Here is a 16,367-nt window from a genome sequence, read left to right on the forward strand (position 1 = left end):
ATAGCATATTAATTTTAAAATGATGAACTGAGCAAGAACAGAAAAGTTTGTATATGAGACAAATTTTTTTACATACAATCTATACATTAATTTTTTTAAGGACAAAAATGGGGGAGGGGAGGAAAGGCAAAGCTTTTTTTCTTTTTAATTATTCATGAACAAAAATTCCTTCCACATCAAACAAGCCTTGTTACTATGGGGACACATCCTAAGCTATGAATTATAATTAGTTTTGCAACACTTTGCTGCACTTTCCCAGTTGATTTTTTTTTTCCATTTTATAGGCAAATAATAGTTTGTTCTTTAAAGATCTTCATTCTTTGGTTATGACAATTCTCTCCCTCCCTAACCCATTCTGAGAATATCCTCTTGTTTTGTTGGTTTGTTTTTGCCAAGCATTACTTTACTACCTGAAATAGAATTAAAGGATTTATAGTTGGAAAAGATTTTAAGAGATTCCAATCCCATCATTTGAGAAATGTGGGATGAAGTCTTGGAACAGCAGTATGACTTCGGGCATGTCATTTTCTGCCCCCAGTTCCAGTTTTCCTTGCCTATAACTATCTTCCAGTTTTAAAAATACTCCAAGTGGGGTGGCCATCGCTCAGTGGATAGAGCACTGGCCCTGGAGTCAAGAGGACCTGAGTTCAGATCCACCTCAGACATTTAATAATTACCTACCTGTGTGGCCTTGGGAAAGCCACTTAGCCCCATTTGCCTTACAAAAAAAAAAAACAACTAAAAAAATCCTCCAAACCATGTCCCCAAAGTCATTAAACTGTGCATACCCTTTGAACTGTTTTAATAGGTTTATACCCCAAAGAAAGAGGAAAAGAGTCTAATTGTATAAAAATATTTTTAGCATTTTTTTTAGTATTGACAAAGCACTGAAAACTAAAGGGATTCCCATCAACTGGGGGAAAGCTTAAGAATTATGAGGTAGGACTATAATGTAATATTACTGGATAGAGTCAGAGAAACTTGGGAAGACTTGTAGGAAATGCTGCTGAGTGAAGTGCACAGAATCGGAAAAAATTATACAATTTTATAACATTTATAAAAAAAGTAAAGTAAAAAAACGACTTTGAAAGGGTGAAGAATGCAGATTGACTCAGTGATCCATCACTATTGATGATGGACTATGCCATATACCTTCTGAAAGAGAGATGGCGACTCCAGATACAGATTGACACAAATGTTTATTTATTTTATTAAAGATTTTATTTATTTTGAGTTTTACAATTTTTCCCCTAATCTTACTTCCCTCCCTCCACCCCCACAAAGGCAATTTGGCCAGTCTTTACATTGTTTCCATGGTATACATTGATCCAAATTGAATGTGATGAGAGAGAAATCATATCCTTAAGGAAAAAAAAATAAAGTATAAGAGATAGCAAGATCAGACAATAAGATATCGGGTTTTTTTCCTAAATTAAAGGTAATAGTCCTTGGTCTTTATTGAAACTCCACAGTTCTTTCTCTGGCTACAGATGATATTCTCCATCGCAGACAGCCCCAAATTGTCCCTGATTGTTGCACTGATGGAATAAGTGTGTCCATCAAGGTTGATCATCACCCCCATGTTGCTGTTAGGGTGCGCAGTGTTTTCCTCATTCTGCTCCTCTCGCTCAGCATCAGTTCATGCAAATCCCTCCAGGCTTCCCTGAAATCCCGTCCCTCCTGGTTTCTAATAGAACAATAGTGTTCCATGACATACAGAGACCAGTTTGCTAAGCCGTTCCCCAATTGAAGGACATTTACTTTGATTTCCAATTCTTTGCCACCACAAACAGGGCTGCTGCGAATATTTTTGTACAAGTGATGTTTTTACCCTTTTTCATTGTCTCTTCGGGGTGTAGACCCGTGGTGGTATTGCTGAATCAAAGGGTATGCGCCTTTTTGTTGCCCTTTGGGCATAGACACATATGTTTTTGGATGTGGATAGTGTGAGAATTTGTGTTGCTTAAGGGGCCGGGAGTAAGGAATATCTAAGTTCTAGTCTAGAATCAGATACTTATTAGCGAAATAATCCCGGCTAAATCAGTTAAGCTCTGTTTGCCTCAGTGTCCTTCTTTGTATAAAAGGGATAGTATAACCATTTACTTCCCAAGTTTTTTATGGGGATCCAGTGAGATTATATACATATATACATATATATATGTATACATATATACATATATATGTATATATATTTAGTTTTTTTTCAAGACAATGGGCCACACAGCTAGGTAATCATTAAGTGTGCGAGGTCGGATTTGAACTTGCCCTCCTGTCTCCAGGGCCGGTGCTCCGTCCACTACGCCACCCAGCCTCCCCGAGACTATATTTGTAAAGAACCATTAAGGCTCTATATAAATGCTAGTTTAAAAAAAAAAATCTCTCCAAGCATGAGTAGTGAGAGGATTTGTCCTGCTTTGACTACGCATAATTTTTCTTTTAAATTGATCCGGTTGTGTGTGTCGGGGGGAGTACGCGTGTGATGAAAAGTTTTGTTTTTTTAGGAAACAAACGTCCCGCGTCCCCAAGCCGCAGGTGAGAGCGAGGAGGGCGGGACTACAACTCCCAGGATGCAGCGCGGAAGCCCAGCCGCCAGAGCCCGAGGCGCGTGGGCGGGGCGGGCGGCGGGTCACGTGAGCGTCCGGAAACGCCGGGCTGGAGGTGGGCGGCGGCGGTGAGGTGGCGGGGCGATGCGGGCTCGGCGGCGGCGGCGGCGGCGGCGGCAGCTGTTGCCTCGGGTAGGCGGGGAGCCGGCGGGGTGGCGGGCTCGGGGGGCCGGCCGGGCCCCGCGTCCCTGGGGGTGCCTGCCCGGCCCCAGTTGGGCAGAAGGGAGGCGCCGGCTCGGAGGGAACAAAGCCCCCGGGGCTTGTGGGGGCCCTCCCGGATGAGGGCGGGGGCCTCGTGCCACCTGGGCCCGGCCGCGGCGCGGGGAGCGGGGAGCGGGGCCGGGGCCCGGGGGGCCGCGGCGCGGGGAGCGGGGAGCGGGGCCGGGGGGCCGCGGCGCGGGGAGCGGGGCCGGGGGCGCGGCGCGGGGAGCGGGGAGCGGGGAGCGGGGCCGGGGGGCCGCGGCGCGGGGAGCGGGGAGCGGGGAGCGGGGCCGGGGAGCCGCGGCGCGGGGAGCGGGGCCGGGGGCGCGGCGCGGGGAGCGGGGCCGGGGGCGCGGCGCGGGGAGCGGGGAGCGGGGAGCGGGGCCGGGGGCCCGGGGAGCGGGGAGCGGGGCCGGGGGCGGCCCTCCCCGAGGCCCCGGTCTTCTTCTGGACGACCCGAGTTCAGAAGCTGGCCGACGTGCGGCCCCTCTGCCAGCTCTCCGTCTGTGAAGTGGGCATCGTGGGAGCAGCCTGTAACGGGGCTCTGGTGAGGCTGGGGACGGTGCAGCCTGCAGCGAACCCTGCGGTCCCGGGACCCGGGTGCAAATGCGACCTCAGACACTTAAGAATGACCTAGCTGCGTGGCCCTGCGCAAGCCGCTTAGCCCCACTGCCTTGCAAAAAAAACTAAAAAAAAAGCTTATTATTTCCCTCACTGCTCCATGAGAAGCATATGGCAGGGGCGGCTAGGTGGCACAGTGGACAGAGCCCCAGCCAGTCCGGCCTCAGACACTTAATAATAATGGCCTAGCTGTGTGGCCTTGGGCAAGCCACTTAGCCCTGTCTGCCTTGCAAAAAAACCCAAAAAAACCCCACTGCCTTGCAAAAAAAAAAAAACAACCCAAAAAACCTAAGAAGCATATGGTACAGTGGAAAAATTTCCTGGTTTGGGGAGTCTAATCCCAGTCCTGCTACTTAGTAGAATAATGGAATATTTGGTAATTTAGAAGAGAATGTGGTCCTGCCATATGAGTTTAAAGGCTCTGATCTCTGATTCCTTAACTGTAAAATGGACGTGGCTTGGATGACTCTTGGTATCCTTTCCTACTCTACATCTATGAAAATGAGATGAGTAGTTCAAGAATTATTGTGCCCATTTTAGATTTAAAAAACCAAAAAAAAAGCCCTATCCTTACAGAGGTTAGAAGACGTGATGGTGATTATATGCCTTCTGCCTGGCTGACTGCAGCTAGAACTTGGATCCAGGTCTTTTGCCTCAAATTGCTAGTATTCTGAGTTGAGAAGAGGAATTGCCAACCTACTATAGCAATATACATGCACATTTAAATGACTTTATGGGATTCTTAGGTCTTTTAGGGCTTGACTCTTTCCTACCTCCCTTTTTTTTTCAGTAGAAAAGATGACACAGGAAATTAATAGCTTAAACATTAAATTTCACTACAGACCAATGGTTTACATAATTGTACGTCTCTTAGGATCTATTTGGTTCACTGTTTATAAACATTCTAGTATGTATGTATATGTATGCTAGCACATACAGACATACACACACACACATATATAGTCTGACTTAAGAGTTTAGAAAATGCCCTTTAGAGTTTTGGCATATATTTAAACCATATTGGAAGGAGCAATTTGAATTCTAGAATTACAGGTTGGCTAGGAGAATTCTTAATTGATAAACTCTAAATCTATCATAATAAGAATTTTGATCCAGGTATCCAGGGGTAACCTTTGAAAAAGGGCAAATTTGTCTATCTAAATTTTTCCAAATTCTATTACATCTCTACCATCAGTCTTTTGCCACCACTCTCAAGTCACCATCCTGGATTTTATCTTCAGTCACCTCCTTTTTGGTGTCTCTACCTCTACTCTCTCCCCTCTCTATTTCTATACACACACACATACATCTATAACTGTATTATTGCATCTGTTACTTTGTATATCCTAACCCTGCTTGTTCCCTCTCTTTTATTTTCTGTTTATGCTGTTTGTGTGTGTGTGTGTGTGTGTGTGTGTAAGTAAACATCTATTCTGCAGCCCCTTTTCTGTGTATGTGAGCTCCTTGAGGACAGACTTTCATCTTTGTGTAACCAGGGCCCAGCACCAGTACTTAGCATGTAGAAAGGGGCTTAATAAAAGCCTATTGAATTGAATGGGATAAAATAATGTGCACTAATTGGCACCCTGAGGACACAGTGATTGGATTATCATCTTGATTTGCATATAGAATGTGAATGATGAAGGGGCAGCTAGGTGGCGAAGTGAATAGAGCACCAGCCTTGGAGTCAGGAGTACCTGGGTTCACATCTGACCTCAGACACTTAATAATTACCTAGCTCTGTGGCCTTGGGCAAGCCACTTAACCCCATTGCCTTGAAAAATCTAAAAAAAAAAATGTGAATGATGAGCAGTACTTTCACACATTGACCTGGCTCCCGAAATCACATGATTAGAAGGGAACTCAGAGTTCTACTAGTCCAACCAATAGTAAAAATTCCTTCAGTAGCCCTGCAGGTAGTCATCTAGTCTTGGGTTGAAGGCCTTCAGTGAAAGGCCTCCCTTTCCTTTCGGTCAAACCATTCCACCTTTGGATAGTACTTAGTGTTGATGTTGAATCTTGTTGTACCCACTTTTCTTTATTCTGTTCTTTGGAGCTAATCCCCTCTAACACTTGATGGTTCTTCAGATACTTGAAGACAGCCCTTTCTTTCCACCTCTTTCCTGTCCCCCAATCTCTTTTCTCCTAGTGCCATCAGTGGATCCTTTGTATAATATGACTTGATGGGACTTTCTGGACTGACTTCTTAGCCATTCCGAGTGCCCTCCTGGAAGAGTTGGAGCTTGTTATTATCTAGCATCAAACCTGGAGTCAGGAAGACCTGAATTTAAATCCACATTCAGACACTACTTGTGACCTTGAATTGGAAAAGAAAATATCAATGCACTCCTGAAAACTCCAAGAAGAGCATTGTCAACAGGCTCACAAAGAGTCTGACACGACTAACAATATTAGTGCCTTTCTTAAAAATGTGTTCCTGGGGCAGCTAGGTGGCACAGTGGATAGACCACCAGCTCTGAAGTCAGGAGTACCTGAGTTCAAATGTGGCTTTAGACACTTAAAAAAAAATTACCTAGTTGTGTGACCATAGGCAAGTCACTTAACCCCACTGCCTTGCAAAGAAATAAAACCAAAAAAAATGCATTCCGAAGCAGATTTTGGGTACTTTGGATGCTGGCTGAGGAAAGTAGAATATACTAGGACGTTCCTTTGGAAAGGATGCCTTTATTTGTACTGCCTATTTACATTTGTTTTTGAGACTTCCATGTGATTCTGCTTGAGCTTGCAGACCACTCACCTCATTTTCACAAAGCATGTTATTTAGCCATGACTTTCTGATCCAATATTTATAGTTAATTTTTGAACCCAAATGTAGAATTGTACATTTCTCTCTCTCTTTAAGTGTAATCTTTTTAGATTTGTCCCATTTTCTTCTTTATAGTTATAATATTTGACATATAAGTACTCACTATATTGTCAGATATTCACTGTAGATATTAACATCACCATTATGAAAATGAATGAACTTCAGATTTGTTAAGTTACTTAATAATATAAATAGTGCTTGAGACAAGATTCAAGCCCAGGTGTTTTTTTTTTTAACCTTACCTCTCATGTTGTTCTATCATTTCCCATTCTTTCTATTATAATAATTTATATAAATCACTTTAGTACTCTAGAAAAGTGAATTGTTAGGTGGTTTTGGTCTTGTTCAATACCTGATGGCCTCTTTTGGGGTTTTCTTGGCAAAGTTACAGTAATGCTTTGACATTTCTTTCTCTAACCCAGTTTACAGATGAGAAGACTAAGGAAAGCAAGGGTAAGTGACATGCACCAGGTCCCTCAGCTGGATTTGCAGTCAGAAAAATGAATTTTCCAGACTCCAGACTTGGTGCTCTATCCACTAAGCCACTTGGCTACTTCTCTCCTGTTCTTTATCACACTGCGCTAGAGAGCTTTTAAAATTCTGATTCCAATATATTACTTTCTCTTCCAACTTTCTCTTTGCATATTTAGTAAGCATCTCATCTTTAAATTATTGATGAAAATTTTTTACCAGTACAGGGACTAGGACCAATCTTTGACCTCTATTAGGGATTTCCCCTACCCATTGATATCAGTTACTAATTTTCAAGTTCAGTCTTTCAGCCACTTCTGAGTTTATCAAACTATTATCATCTAGTCCCTATCCATCCATCTTTGTCTATAGAGTTAACATGAAAGATCTTGTCAAAAACCTTGCTGAAATTGAAGTTTACTATATTTACAGCATTCTTTTGATCTGCCAGTTTAGTAACTCTGTCAAACAAGGAAATGGAAACAGATCTGGTATGACCTGTTCTGTTTGCAACTATGTTGACTCTTAGTGGTCACCTCTTCCTTATTTGATGTTTATAAGCAATCCCTTTAATAAGATGTTTTGAATTTTGCCAGGTATCAAAATAAAGCTGACGGACCATAGTTTTGGGAATTCATCTACCTTTTTTTCCTCCCCTGGAAGAGCAGAGCAGCATGTTTTAGTTCTTTGGCTCCTCTTTCATGCTTCCAAATTTATGATGTCTTCCCATCAAAGTGCTTTCTAAAATGGTGCCATAAATGAGATTATAGCCTTTAAGTCTTTTATATTATTCACCTATAAACCAGGCAAAATCAGGTAAGATAGAAATTATTGTGAAAGCCAACTTGGAAGATATTGTTAATCTTTGTCCTGGGGATTCTCTTGTACCATTTTGTAATATATTTGACAATTATCAGTATTTTGGTAACTTTTTTTTGGTTATCTTTTTCTTTTCTTTTTTTTTCTTTAAAACAGTGGGATTAAGTGACTTTGCCCAAGGTCACACAGCTAGGAAATTATTAAGTATTTGAGGTCGGATTTGAACTCGGGTCCTCCTGACTCCAGGGTTGGTGCTCTATCCACTGCCCCATAGTAATCTTAACAAGGAAATGACTAATATGATTTTGTTAGGATTATCTAAAGATCATTATATAAACATATAACCATAAGTCTAAAATTTATAGATCTTAATTTTTAGTTGATCTGTTAAAATATCTTTTATGAATTATGTTCTAATAACTTTTTTGTTTTGTCAGACAGGAAAGATGATCTAAATCATTCCGCTTAATAAGCACTAAGATCAAGGTTGAGGTGGAAAGGACAGGAAGAAAGCATGGCTGGACCCAATACTTTTCAGAGTAGGACTTGGATATCCAGATTTACTCATCATCATGTTGTTGTATTCCTGCTCACTTTCTTCAGGTAAGTATGTTGTTGAAATTTGTCTTTTGGTTCATTCCTAGGCTTTGAATTATTATTTCTATGCAGATAACTTCCAGAACTATATTTCTAGCCCTGACCTCTTTTCCAAATTCCAAACCACAACTCCAACTGAATGCAGATTATGTATTTCTCTGGATATCCCATTACTACATCAAATTTAACATTTTCAGCTGCCAGTTTTCCCACTAGACCTTTTATTTCTACCATACCTCCTTCTTTTCTATTAGTTGCCTATTTCCTACATTCCAAACCTTCACATCTTCACTGCCTTCCTCTCTCTTATCTCTACCGTAGTTATCAAATCCTATTTATTCAATCCTAGAGTGTCTCTTGTATCCACTCTCACCCATTGGATTTCTTTAACTTTGTATAGGTCTTTATTATGACATCCTTATTATTGCAGTAGTTCCATAACAAGCTTTTCTATGTCTGTCTCTCCCTCTCTTCTCTTCCATATCCTCTCCTTATCTAACCATCTGTTAGACTTATCTTCCTTTTGCTTAGATCAGTTCATGCTCATAGCGCTCTTTAAAACTTCTCATTGGGGGTGGCTAGGTGGTGCAGTGAATATAGCACTGGCCCTAGAGTCAGGAGTACCTGGGTTCAAATCTGGTCTCAGACATTTAATAATTACCTAGCTTTGTGGCCTTGGGCAAGCCACTTAACCCCATTTGCCTTGCAAAAACCTAAAAAAAAACCAAAACAGAAAAACAGAAGAAAAAACTTCTCAGTGTTGGGGCGGCTAGGTGGCACAGTGGATAGAGCACTGGCCCTGGAGTCAGGAGTACCTGAGTCCAAATCCAGCCTCAGACACTTAATAATTACCTGGTTGTGTGGCCTTGGGCAAGCCATTTAACCCTGGTTTGCCTTGCAGAAGTCTAAAAAAAAAACAACCTCATTGGCATCCTATTGCTTTCTAAATAAAATTCATATTCCTTAATTTAATATTTACGCCCCTACAGATGTAGGACTATTCTATCTCTGTGGCCATATCTCATGCTCCTCCCCTCCATCTATCATACTCAAACAAATAGTCCCAAGGATATCAGACTCATGACCCACAAAACTTTCAAGTGCCTAAACCAAATTAAAATGTAATTGAGATAATGAAACAAATAAGAATGCTACATAACATAATGTTAATTTGTGATTTTATAAGTCAATATGCACCTGCAGAAACCTGTCTCCATTTGAGTTTTGATATCACTACTGTAGATAGCCTTTGTTCTTCTATTTCTTTTTTCCTTTTTTTTATTTATTTGTTCTGAATTTTACTATTTTTCCCCCTAATCTCACTCCCCCCCCCACAGAAGGCAAGTCTGTTAGTCTTTACATTGTTTCCATGGTATACATTGATCTAAGTTGAACATGATGAGAGAGAAATCATATCCTTAAGGGGAAAAAAAAGCATAGCAAAAATTACATAATAACTTTTTTTTTTAATTAAGGGTAATAATCTTTGGTCTTTGTTCAAACTCCACCATTCTTTCTCTGGATACAGATGGTATTCTCCATTGCAGATACCCCCAAATTGTCCCTGATTGTTGCACTGATGGAATGAACAGGTCCATTAAAGTTGATTTTTCACCCCCCAAGTTGCTGTTAGGTTGTACAGTGTTCTTTTGGTTCTGCTCATTTTGCTCAGCATTAGTTGATGCAAATCCTTCCAGGTTTCCCTGAATTCCCATCCCTTGTCTTTCTATTTCATTTCTTTTGTTCATTCTGTTTTTTTCTCCCTGGAATGTAAACCCTGATGTCACCACTGAATTTCCTTCCTACATACAGTATTTCAATTAAATTTTGATTTATTTTCATATTACAATTATTTGTAATCATTTTGTCCCCTTATTAGTTTATAGATTTCATTAAATTAGGGATCTTACTATATTCAGTCTTTGAATCTGCCAGCAGAGTACTTTTACACAGATATGCCAAAAGATATTCTGTTGAATTTAATTGGATTCGTCCAGTACAGTGATTGTCAAGACTTGGAATTTGAGAATTGATTCTGTTTGCTTGTGCAAATCAGGTGTTTAGGAATAGGGTTCTCAAATAGTGGAAAGTGGAAAAGCTCATTTCTTTAATTCTTGTTTCTTGTGTTCTGGTAACTACTACTGATTGAATCTTTCCAAGAATTCTTTTTAAGAAATGCTTTGATGCTTGCCAGTGAGAAGTCTCTAAGAGGGACAGTGACCATAACCAGGAGACTCCTATGTTAATGATTGTATAGCCATAAGGGAGCTCATACCAACAAATCACATGTGATTTATTTCTGACCCTCTTCCTATGTCTGACCCTGTACCTAGAGTGCCCCACCTCCTAGAATCTCTCTGTTCCTTTAAGGCACTCTCTAGTTTACCTTTTCTGGCCAACCCTCCTTTCACCTCCAATTGCTAAAGATCCTCCTTCTAAACTATAATTTAATTACTTTGTTTATGTTTATATTTATTAACTTTATATTTATGCTGTGTATATATATATATATATATATGTCTCTTGCTATGTATATTATATGTATTTTTTCCCTTGCAAATAGGGATTGTTACATTCTTTATACTTATTTTCCCAGGGTCTGGAAAAATGATAGGCATTTATTAATAATTGTTGATAAATTGAACCAGTAGTGTCAAGGATTTGTTGCCTGAATGCCAGAAATTCAGCCATTTTGGTACCTACTTCTGTAGAGTAGAACTCACAATTTTTATTTGTCTTAAAATTGTTTCCTTAAATATTCCCATTTTACCAAATGCAAGATAATGTAATCATAGAAAAGTTTTAGTTGAAAGCTGGAGTAAATCTTGACATTATGTGTTGTCAATGTGGGCTGTTGAAGAATGATATATGGTAGACTAGTTATTTGCCATGGTGGCCCTGCAAGTCAACCTTTTCTAAGGCAAAACTATTTCTCTCCATTGAGAGAAAACCTTACATGAAATCTTTAGAATAAAATGGAACCAGATGGGCATATTTACATGATTTTATGGCTCACTGTTCTTTCTCCCTGCTCATTTGCCTCTATTTTCTCTATTCTGTAGTTACTCACTTCTTCATGCTTCAAGAAAAACCTTTAGCAATGTGAAAGTCAGCATTTCTAGCCAATGGACTCCAACATACTTAAATAAAACTGCTGTGAAACTGGAACCTGAAGAGGTAAGGAGAATTGCATGCTCGAGTGGATTATATCTCTGTCACCATTTTTAAAAAATGTTGTTTATATAATACTTCCTTGTTTGGAACCCTTACCTGACTCTCTTTTGTCTATCAAAAAGTCCTCTGTTTGATTATCAAGACTCTTAATTTGGTCCCACTGTAATGAGCAAACTAATTTAGGTGCTCTAAAAAACATATGCCTGACTTTAGCTAAACTGCTCCATAAACCTTTTGCTTATTTATTCCTTTGATCACATGCCCCTGTGTTCTCTCCTGGAATGTGCTCAGTTTCTTCCCAACCTTCAAGGAGGATGAAGCAACTTCATCATGAAGTCTTTTCCAGATCACTCCTACCTTTTTCTTCTTTGAATTCTTATGCATTTATCAGGTGTACCATAACATTTAACATTCTACTATTTAATTCTTCCTGATCTTTCTTGTATATATCTTGCATCCGAAGGCTTTGGGAGACAGGAACCAGCTGTATTTCAGATTGATTCTTTGGTACATTTCTGTATAGTGCATAACTGGCTTTTTGAACACTCCATTTAGAATCATGGACTCTGAAAGTTGGAGGGGACTTTTAAGAGTCTAGTTTCTCACCTGATGCAGCAGATCCTTTCACAGTATCATAGATAGACAGCCAGGTAGCCTACCAGGTTCTGAACACTTTCAGACATACAAACCTCCCTTCTTTATGAGAATGTTTTGGGTAGCTTGAATTATTAGTGAAATAGGACTTTTCAATCTGTTCTTTTCTGTACTTTCCCTTTAGAACTGTCCAAAATGTCTTCCAGTTTTATGTTTGATATCTTCAAATATTTTGAGGACAACCTTGATCCTTTATCCTGCTCTCGTCTTCTCCCTGTCCCGAACTACACTAATGTTTCTTTCCTAAATTAAATCCTCTCAGTAGACTTGATGGTTGCTGAAGTCCTTCCAATTCTAAAGTTCTATGATCCTGATGTAACATAGGACATGAGTTCTAGACATTTTATCATCCTGGTCATTCTCTTCAGAACATACTCTATTGATCAGAGTCCTTCTTAATAGTATGCAGAACTGGATATGTGATTTTAGACATGAATTGTACAAAGTAAAGTGAGACTGCTTCCTTCCCGGATACTCCTAATTCATTACAAAGATGGCATTCAGTTTTTGTTTTTAAATGACATCACTGTAAACTCTTTAAAGTTTAACCTTTAGTCATACTGTACTCCAGACATTTTTCATTTGAATACTGTTAAGACAGAATGTCTTATTTTTTAGAGCAAAGCTAATTCTGGAAGTCTGAATTGGGGTTCTTAACATTTTAATCTCATAGTCACACCCTTGGCAACTTTTGAAGTACTCAAAAGAGGTTATTTGTAAAATGCACAAAACAAAAACTTAGAATTACAAAAGGAACCTAGTTATGTTGAAATAAAGGTGTGATTTTTTTGGGAGGGGCTCCTTTCAAGTTCACAGATCTTTGGAATATATCATGGTCCCAGATAGAGAACTCTGTCATCAAAATGAATTGTGTGTGAATTTAATACTTGTAGCTCATGAAGGAACTTGTGGCCATTCCTTTTTCATGCCCTTAGACTGAACTGGTGCTTCTTCCCATTTTCCTCTGCCTCATTTATCTTTCTTCTGGTTTACTGGGAAAGAAGCACCTAAATAGGTCATAGAATGTCTTGTGCTTTTGCTTTCATAGCTGCCTACAACTTTGATCTCTGAGGCCATAGTCGTCTTCCAGAATGAAGGAAAATATATCATCATGATCTTCCACCAGTGCAGACTTCAATCTTTCTAAAACTTAAGTCACCAATTTTCAGAGGGAGCTCTGGCCATAAAGTATATCATCTTGTAGCCTTCCTTATGACCAGTGTCTTCAAATTTAACTAGATTGAACTCTTACAAGCTAATAGTTATGTAGACAACTGACTTTACATATATACCTATTACCTTACACATGCCTCATAGCTGCCCTTAGATATCTCCATAGCTTGAGATATACTTCTTTTCATGTGCCTAGCTCTACTTTTCCCTAACTTGGGATAGTCATATGTATTGATACGCATCTGTGTATACATAAATACATGTATATGGAAGGTGTCTTTTGAACTGGATCCTGAAGGAATCCAGGAAACAGAAGGCAGAAGTGAAAAAGCAGTGTATTCTATGCATGAGGCATAGCCATTGTACTGACTCAGAAATGGAAGGTGAAGGGGGTGATATTTGAAGAACAACGAGTAGGCCATTGTAGCCAGATCACTAAGTGTGCAAAGGGAAGTAAAGTCTAAGAAAACTGGATAATATGTGTTTTTATACATACACACACACTCTACACCACCCCTGTTCTTATCCAAATAGGCTCTAGAATGCACTCTAACATTTACATGTATGTTTTTTTAAAGTGATATCCTCTCAGCATATTGTCTGTAGCAAAGCCAAATTGCTGGTGTGTACATACTACCGAAATAATAAATCAATACTTAGCATGTTTTCTATATTTCATATGTTTTAGAGTCAAATCTGTGACTTGTACTTAAAACAATTCAGTACACTCAAACCAGTTCCTGCTTCATTGTGCAATCTTTCTTCCTTGTGTTGTTTTGATAAAGTAAACTTTCTGTGGATCTTGCTTCTTTTATTCTCTTGAGGTTTTTCTTTGGTCTTGCCTTTTTACCTGTTTGATAGGCAAACAAATCCCAAGGTGGCATTCAACCTGAGGCTTTGTTCTAATATGCATCAAAAAACTGAAACAAAACAAAAAACCAGCTGTTCAGACTTCCCTTCCTACTTGTCAGAAGCTGTGAGTTGTTGTGAAAACAGCTTTTGCAAGCAATCTGTTCATTGCTCTGCGAGAAACAGGGGGGGGAAAAAGCCACAGCCTTACAGAAACTTCCTAAGGCCTTTGCTCTCTGACTATCTTCATTTGCACCTCATTCTTAAAAAAGACAACCATTGCATAGCATGCATAGCATTTAGAATCACTAAATGAAAGATATAATTAAGGGGAAATGATTGTTGTACAATAAGTGTTGTACAACAGTTATCTTTGAAGATATATTGGTCAAAGGGCTTTGAGTTACATCTCCAACAAGACAAGGTTTTTTGCTCCCTTTAATGGGGTTTATAGAGTTGGAACTAGAAGGGACTTCAGAAGCTACCCTCTCTTTTTACAGATGAGAAAACTGAAGTCCATAGAGAAATGACTTGACCAAAGTTCAGATCACACCAGCAGAGCTAGGATTTGAAGCCAAACTCTCTTGTTTCTTTCTATCTCACTTACCTCTTCCTGTCTTCTTCTGTAAGAGTAACTTTGGTTTCTACTACAGTGCTGAAGGAGTTTTGACTATAAAATAAGCCACAGCTATAAGGTATTATGGTATTTAATTTATTAAATCTTGATCATTTAAAAATTAAATTTTATTAAATATGTGTGATTTTAAAAGGTTTGCTGGATTCCTACAGGACTTTTTTTTAAGTCCTAAGACCTATTTTTTTCCCCTGGAAGATAATATTTCTGAAATCTTAATGGAAATTGGAGAGAAAATAGATTAATTTATGAAAATTTTACTTACAAATAACTCAGAAATACTTGTAGGTACAGCTGAATATTCAGAATGATCACAGAATTTAGATCTAGGAAGAATCTCTGGGATTATCTAGTCCAAATCTCTCAGTTTACATATTAGAAAAGACTCATAATCATAAAGTTGACATGTTATATTTAAGGTCATGTTACAATCTAAGTTCAGAAGCAGAATAAGCACTGAGATCTTCCTAAGAAGGCAGGTGAGAGGAAAGTAAAAAGATTGGGGAATAAAAGAGAGTTCCTAAATCATTGAGAAAAGTAACTGGTTTATACAGATTTTAAAATGTACTTTTAAATACAGTAGCTGCAGATGTTAATCTTGTAGGAGAAGCTTCTAGTGGCAGGTGGAGTGCCACAGGGTTCTGTCATTGGCCTTGTTCTGTTGAACATTTTAATATTGATTCAGATCAATCAACAAGCATTTACTAAGTCCAGTTTGTCTGAGTACTGTGCTCAAAGCTGGGGTGCATATATAAAGAGTAAAACAGGAGTGGCTAGGTGGCACAGTGGATAGAGCACTGGCCCTGGAGTCAGGAGTACCTGAATTCAAATCCGGCCTCAGACACTTAATATTTACCTAGCTGTGTGGCCTTGGGCAAGCAACTTAACCCCATTGCCTTGCAAAAACTTAAAAAAAAAAAGAAAGAAAGAAAGAAAGAAAAAAGAAAAAGGAAAAAAAGTAAAACAAGCCCTCAAGGAGCTGTCAGATTGGCAGCTGACACCCAGCTTGCGGGGGATATGTAGTATGCTGGACAATAGAAGAAGACTGCAGAGAGATCTCAGCAGGTTAGGAGAATGGACTAGATCTAAAAAGGACAACATTTCATAATAAACTCTTTATAGCCAAGTTAAAAAAATCAATTGTGTAAGTATAGAATAGAAGAAATGGGACTAAATAGTTCATGTAAAAAGGAACTGTCACAGGGTGGGGGTTACTAAATTTAATATGTCAGCAGTGTGAAAATGCAGTTTAAGAAAAACTAAAGTGACCAGAGGCCTCCTTAATAGAACTTTAATGTCCAGAATGAGGGAAGGTAAGGTCTGCCCATACTCTTCCCTATTTGGAGCATGTGTGGAATATTATGTGCAGTTCTGGATACAACATTTTAATATGGAGAGAGAAAAACTGGAGTAATTCCCAGAGAGGCACAGTCAAGATGATGAATCAACTGAAAAATCATTATTTTGAAGGTCATTTGAAGGAATAGGGGCTGTTCAGTGTATAGAAGAGAGGACTTTGCAAAAGAAGCAGAGCTTGATGGTTGCCTTCATGTATTTGAAAGGTTATTATGTGGAAGAAGTCTTAGACTTGTTTTTACTTGACCCTGTAGGTTCAAGTCTTAGACTTAGTTTACATGACCCTAGAGGGCAAACTGGGGACCTAGGACATATGGGGGAAATTACTAAGAGGTAGTGTCAGCTTGATGAAAGAACAAACTGCTTAACCATGAAGACTGTCCAAAAG

General features: G+C 39.4%; 1 protein-coding gene across 2 annotated transcripts in view; it reads left to right on the forward strand.

Annotated features, from left to right (window-relative positions):
• The first annotated feature begins 2,674 nt into the window (after positions 1-2,674).
• Positions 2,675-16,367, forward strand: part of SLC37A3 (solute carrier family 37 member 3) — a 52,983-nt gene continuing 39,290 nt past the window's right edge. Inside the window, exons 1-3 of one of the 2 annotated variants that reach the window (XM_074193558.1) lie at positions 2,675-2,735; positions 7,980-8,145; positions 11,202-11,316. In XM_074193558.1, the coding sequence (XP_074049659.1) occupies positions 8,057-8,145; positions 11,202-11,316 (204 nt within the window). In that variant the 5' untranslated portion in view covers positions 2,675-2,735; positions 7,980-8,056. Of the gene's footprint in view, positions 2,736-3,256; positions 3,352-7,979; positions 8,146-11,201; positions 11,317-16,367 lie in introns of those variants that run through there. The other variant, XM_074193559.1, reaches the window with a different exon arrangement.

The sequence above is a fragment of the Macrotis lagotis genome, chromosome 7 (genome assembly GCF_037893015.1).
Source record: "Macrotis lagotis isolate mMagLag1 chromosome 7, bilby.v1.9.chrom.fasta, whole genome shotgun sequence".
Classification (NCBI taxonomy): Eukaryota; Metazoa; Chordata; class Mammalia; order Peramelemorphia; family Peramelidae; genus Macrotis; species Macrotis lagotis.